This window comes from Mandrillus leucophaeus, unplaced genomic scaffold (genome assembly GCF_000951045.1).
Source record: "Mandrillus leucophaeus isolate KB7577 unplaced genomic scaffold, Mleu.le_1.0 Scaffold306, whole genome shotgun sequence".
Taxonomy (NCBI): domain Eukaryota; kingdom Metazoa; phylum Chordata; class Mammalia; order Primates; family Cercopithecidae; genus Mandrillus; species Mandrillus leucophaeus.
In genome coordinates this window covers 1,474,278-1,480,805 of record NW_012103210.1, presented here as the reverse complement: position 1 = coordinate 1,480,805, position 6,528 = coordinate 1,474,278, and the positions used below count along the sequence as shown (strand labels likewise).

The 6,528-nt window shown below is 50.0% G+C and overlaps 1 protein-coding gene across 1 annotated transcript in view; it reads right to left on the bottom strand.

Annotated features, from left to right (window-relative positions):
• Window positions 1-6,528, bottom strand: part of PITPNA (phosphatidylinositol transfer protein, alpha) — a gene marked incomplete at its 3' end in the record, with an annotated part of 31,739 nt that overhangs the window by 9,470 nt on the left and 15,741 nt on the right. Inside the window, exons 5-7 of the mRNA XM_011987288.1 lie at window positions 4,694-4,701; window positions 3,210-3,284; window positions 946-1,029 (exon numbers count right to left, since the gene is read on the bottom strand). Coding sequence (XP_011842678.1) covers window positions 946-1,029; window positions 3,210-3,284; window positions 4,694-4,701 — 167 coding nt within the window. The remainder of the gene's footprint in view (window positions 1-945; window positions 1,030-3,209; window positions 3,285-4,693; window positions 4,702-6,528) is intronic.

Here is a 6,528-nt window from a genome sequence, read left to right as displayed (position 1 = left end):
CTCCCGGGTTCACGCCATTCTCCTGCCTCAGCCTCCCGAGTAGCTGGGATTACAGGCGCCCGCCACCACGCCAGGCTGATTTTTGTACTTTTATTAGAGACGGGGCTTCACCGTGTTGGCCAGGCTGGTCTTGAACTCCTGACCTCAGATGATCGGGCACCTTGGCCTTCCAAAGTGCCGGGACTACAGGCGTGAGCCACCGTGCCCGGCCCCAAAACATCTTAAGTGCAGAGTGACAACAGGAAAGACGTATCACACCCCTGGCATATCAAGAGCAAACATGCATTCAAATTACATTCCTGCCTTTTAATCCCAACAGGGCCTCTGCCTAGTAAGAATGAATCTAACCCCCTCATTCCATGAGCAAACACTTCCTGGGTGCAAAACAGTGAGCAAGCAAGACCTGGTCCCTCTTCTGACCAAGGTCATGGTCCAGCAGCGGACTGTCCTAACACACACTGCTGCAATGCGTGTTACTCTGAAAAGCTACCACCCACTTCTTGAAGGCAGAGGACCTGTCTTTCCATACATTCTGTATCCCTCACCTGGAACCCAGAGAGCCTGACAATATTCCACAACACAGTAGGCAGGAAATAAATGTTTTTTTAATTACTGAGTTGGAAAAATAAATTTGAGAACTGGTGCTCTGATTTTTCAGGCTAAGCATCACTTTAGCAGGGCAAAATACTCTAGCTACAGAACCTACTAAGTCTAGTAATAATTTTCAGAGGCCAAACAGGGCACATAAATTTGGGCCACTAATTTTCTGGTGGTATCCCCAACTCAAGACAAGAAGACTCCTAATACTCACTTTTAAAAATAAAACAAACAATACACATCAGAATTTCCTTTTGTGCCAAGTTCGGTATGGTTTCCTGGTTTCTCTAACATTGAGAAGTCATTTCTGCATCTCAAAGGCCACCCACATCTTTAAACAGATCCTACCTTGCTAAGCACTTGGCTTCGATCTGCAATGTCTATATATATGGCTTCCACATGTTTCCACGTCTCAGGCTCCAGCTTATGCACCTGCGGGAACAAGTGGGTCACCACTATGCAGTTTTTGTCAGCTATCAAATACCCTTTAGGGAGAACGGACACCTAGAAACTGCCATTCCCACAGCCGCAGATGTAAGATTCCTACTGGTAAGTAATTATATAACTACATACAAAATTATCCAAAGAAATGGGAGAATGGATTTTTTTTTTTTTTTTTTTAAGAGACGGGGTCTCATCATGTTTCTCAGGCAGTGGCTATTCACAGGAGTGATCACAGCACACTCCGGCATGAACTCCTGGGCCCGAGTGATCCTCCTGCCTCAGCCTCATGCCTGGGCCCGAGTGATCCTCATGCCTGGGCCCGAGTGATCCTCCTGTCTCTGTCTCCTGAGGAACTGGGACTACAGGCGCGCAGCACTGCACCCAGCTGCATGTTTTGTTTGTTTGTCTAAGATGGAGTCTTGTTGCGACGCCCAGGCTGGAGTGCAGTGGTGCGATCTTGGCTCACTGCAACCTCCGCCTCCTGGGCTCAAGCGATTCTCCTACCTCAGTCTCCCAAGTAGCTGGGATTACAGGCACCTGCCACCACACCCGGCTAATTTTTGTTTTTTTAGTAGACATGGGGTTTCACCATACTGGCCAGGCTGGTCTCAAACTCCTGACCTCAAGTGTCCCGCCCGCCTCGGCCTCCCGTCCCCCGCCCAGCCCCTGCTGAATTTTAAGTAGACATGACTGAGAACGAATGCTCTGACCGTTCAGGCTAAACGTCACTTCTACAGGTCAAAGTGCTTTCCGGGTGTTCACGGTGCCCACACCATTTCCACATGTTCCCTGCTGTAAAGACTGTAAACCCTTCCAGAGATGGTGCCTGCTTAGCAACATGCTGATAATTCGGATCAGGCTGTACACGCACATAATACACAATTATGACACAAATTCAAAATGGACAAAAGGATACAACAGAGAGTAACCAGAGTAATTCCTCCTCTTGCTTGTCCCCAGCCCTCACTCTAGGAACAGCCACCTCTAAGAGATCCTACATGCAAACATCCATGCGCGTGGACTTTGCTTTTAATATGAAGGGCGGCATGCATACACACTGCTTCATAACTTCCACTCTTAACTAAACAGGAAACCTGAAGACTGCTCCCTACTGGTTTTTTCACGGCTGCAAGGATGTCACTATTTGGCTGCACCACAATTCATTTAACGTTGTCCTACTAACGGGCTCTTACGTTGTTTTTTGTTTTTGGAGACAGGGTGTCTGTCACTCTGTTGCCCAGGCTGGAGTGCAGTGGTGCAGTCACAGCTCACTGCGGCCTTGACTTTCTGGCCTCAAATGATCCTCCAGCCTCGGCCTCCAGAGTAGCTGGGACCACAGGCACATACCACCACGCCCAGCTAATTTTTTTTTTTTTTTGGTAGAGACAGAGTCTTGTTATGTTGCCCAGTACGGTCTTACATTGTTTTAAATCTTCGGCTACACAAAGAAGACTGCAATGAGTCTCCTTGAACATATGTTATTTCACACGTGTGAAAATAACTATCTGATCAACTCCAAGGCATGGAAATGCTAAAGGACAGGTGTATTTTTACATCTGGGGAGTTACTGCAAACTGTACTCTATAGAAAACTGTAATTTTGGTCTTTTAAAAATACAGCTCCCATGTGCCAGGAAGTGCACCAATCCAAGCAGCACAAGAAGCCTCATAAAAAGTTCTGGGCCGGGCGCGGTGGCTCAAGCCTGTAATCCCAGCACTTTGGGAGGCCGAGGCGGGTGGATCGCGAGGTCAGGAGATCGAGACTATCCTGGCTAACATGGTGAAACCCCGTCTTTACTAAAAATACAAAAAACTAGCCGGGCGTGGTGGCGGGCGCCTCTAGTCTCAGCTACTTGGGAGGCTGAGGCGGGAGAATGGCGTGAACCCGGGAGGCGGAGCTTGCAGTGAGCCGAGATCTGGCCACTGCACTCCAGCCTGGGAGCACAGCGAGACTCCATCTCAAAAAAAAAAAAAAAAAAAAAAGTTCTGGAGATCACATTTTGCAAATGAGAGACACAGCAATCCCATGCTGGTAAGACAGGTCTAGGCAGAGGCCACCGCCTTCCTGGCCAGGCAAAAGAGGACCACGGGAGGACCCCATGGGAGCGATGGAGCTACAAGGCAGAGACTCGAGACCTCACCCTGGGGCTCTTGGGAACTACTACTCACGTTCTCCAGCGTGCCAAGATCTGGTTTGTGCCAGGTTTCAATTTTAATCAGAAAGTCTTCTTTCATGTACTCATTCTGGAAGAAGGAAAAAAAAATACATGAAAGTCACAGGTTCACAGTTGAGAGTAACCATCTCCCATTACTGGAGATGGGCATTAATGGATCACGGGCAGCTGGGAGATTCCAGCCTTCTAGTAACAGTAACTTGACTGGGAGCCCATGACACACTAGGCATGCACGATTCCCACATTCCCAGGCATTCAATCCCCACCCCAGCCTGAGAGCTCTGTGGAATCACCCTCATTTGACAGATGAGGAAAGTAAAGTTCAAAGAGGTTAGGTGACTTTACCAAAGTCACAGAGATCGGGCTGGGCATGGTGGCTCACGCCTGTAATCTCAGCACTTTGGGAGGCCAAGGTGGGTGTATCATTTGAGGTCATGAGCTCGAGACCAGTCTGGCCAACATCGTGAAACCTGTCTCTACTAAAAATTCAAAAATTATCCACGCGTGGTGGTGGGTGCCTGCAATCCCAGCTACTCAGGACGCTGAGGCAGGAAAATCGCCTGAACCCAGGAGGCAGAGGTTGCAGGGAGCTGAGATTGCACCACTGCATTCCAGCCTAGGTAACAGCAAGACTCTGTTTTAAAAAAAAAAAAAAAGTCACAGAGATCAAGACAGAGTTGGGCCTCAAAACAGGTTTGTCTGACCTCAAAAATCCATGCATTTAGCCACTCTAGCATACTTCAGTGTGCCAAGTGCTGATGGGTAGTAAGTCGTGTGGAAAGGGCACAGGAAGACTTCCTAACCCATCAAAGATACTGACCACAGCCCCCTTCCCGCCAACTAGCCTGTGGCTGAGACCTTCAGTTCTCTTCTCAGTAACTCAACCCTTCAAGCTAATTATTGCCTCCCTCCCTTACTGCCTCTTAAAAATTGGAACTTCTCAAAGGAGACACACATTAACCCATTAACTCCTCAGCAGGACCCAGTTTCCCAGAGACACCAGTGTTTACCGGCAGGGACAGGGCACTCAGATGGGTGTGCTGAATAGCTGGGGGTGGGCAGTGACAGAGGGGATGGCTGTGGAAGAAAAACCCTGCTGACATCACGATTTTGCCAAGGGCCAGTGCTCAGTGGGGTCCACAGATGCACAGATGGGAAAGGGATGTCGGTCAGGTCAGCTGAATGGAGATCTCTCCACAACCTTGAAAAGGTGTGACCTGGGGAGGGACGGCCTCGAGCCACTGTGTACAAGTCAGACTCACAGCCAGGGTGCACCTGATGGAGCCACAGGCCAACGCAGCCTAAAGCAGATCACCATGCCAGTTAACAGGTTCCTCGTTAGTCCACTGAGAGGACTGAGCCTCAGCAACTCCAAACATCAGCCACGGGAAAGAATACCCGAGACCAGCAGTGCGGTCACATTTCTCTCTCCTGTTCTTACACGTCATCTACAGTTCCAGCCCCCTCGCCAGTACTTACTGTGATAACTGCTCCCAGGCAAGGACATGGAAAGAAGAGAGAAAAAGATTAATGAGGATGCAGAAACATCTGCCCCCCCACAGGGAGGATGAATGGCAGAGTTCTTCACTCCCTGTGGCTTCTTCCACAGTCACCTCCAAGCCCCAGGGAGTCAGAAATACCTTAACGCACCAACCCACAAATTTCACTCAGACAAATGTCCCAAAAAACCAAATAGGGAATTTAATTAAAGCGACGCCACCATGGGCTTCCTGGGATTCTTCTTGGCAGGACACTGACAGGGACCAGCTCTGACCAGGGGAGGTGCCGCAACCCATCACTCTCGCATCAGAGCATTCCCAGGCGCCTCCCACCTCCACCCCAGCCTCTACCTCCCGGGGCCCAGAGCGGGGGGCTTGGGGCCAGGCACTGTCTCTGCCTCCTGCACCCTTCCCCTCGCTGTAATCGAACCTCCCAGGCACGGCACTCCTGCTCATTGTAATGGGAACCCCTTAGAAAGATGGCTCAATTATTTATCAGAGAAAATGACTGCAGCTCTCATGTCACTGGGGAGCAGACTAGCTGCTCCTGAGACTGCCTGGTTCATTCAGTACCCTCTGAATTTAGGAGCTATGTCCATTTCTGCTGGCTGCCCACTGCCATGTTTGTAGAGGATGCGGGGCTAATAAACTCCATAACTGAAATGAAGGTTACCCCTGAGCACAAAATGAGGCAAAGTTGAAATATAAAGAATAAGAGCCATCCGTAAACCCGGGAGGCGGAGCTTGCAGTGAGCTGAGATTCGGCCACTGCACTCCAGCCTGGGCAACAGAGCGAGACTCCGTCTCAAAAAAAAAAAAAGGAAAAAAAAAAAAAAAGAATAAGAGCCATCATGTACAGAAATAACCCAAAAGACTGTAACTTCCCCAACCCAACGAAAGACACTTAGAAGGAAGCACCAGATTAAGATCACAACCGAAAGGCCTCCACTGAAGTCACCGCCTGTGAGCAGCTTCAAGAAAACCACGTTAGAACAAGAAAAGGAAATGACGGGTACAGTATCTCGTCGGCAGAAACTCTGCTGTGCCCCGGTGGGCCCGGGAGCCCCAGCCCGCGCATGCGGCATCTCTGGCAGCGCCATCCCTGGAGTGGGGGCAGCAGTGCCAGGCTGGCCTGGTCTGATGACACCAGCCATTAAACTCCTCCGGCTGAGCACCTCTTCTGAATCCACCTCCCCTGAGAAAGCCTCTCCTGGTCCGGCCTCTCCGAGACGTGCTCATCAACGGACCAGGACTCTGCTCACTCAGCCAAGGTGACGTTCTTCGCCACGCACTGGCGTTCCAATTGTAATTTGGTTTCTCATGTAGAAGAATCCACAAGGAGAGAATGCCCTGACCATCAAATGGGATGCCCGGTTTCGGTAGTCATTCTGCATTTTAGTGTAACCTCACAGATTGGCGCTGGGGTTTTTATACATTTGTCTTTGTGAGACCGTGAGACACATCCACTCAGTTCTGACAAACTGGCTTTCCGAATCCATGAGGGTGACAGCCCTTGCTCACCTTTTCATGCCAACTTCGGTGACCAAACAATCCTCCCCAAACCTTCTCCAGGCCTCCCAGGCCCTCAAACACCTCTGCATTCCAGTATTCCCTGTTGTGCAAACTGTAACCCGAGGTACACAGAAAAGCCGCAGGAAATCTTTTGCAGTGGGAGAGCAGGGATTTCCAAATAAGACTAATAAGACATTTTAAAAGCATGGCAGGGGCCGGGCACAGTGGCTCAAGCCTGTAATCCCAGCACTTTGGGAGGCCGAGACGGGCGGATCACAAGGTCAGGAGATCGAGACCATCCTG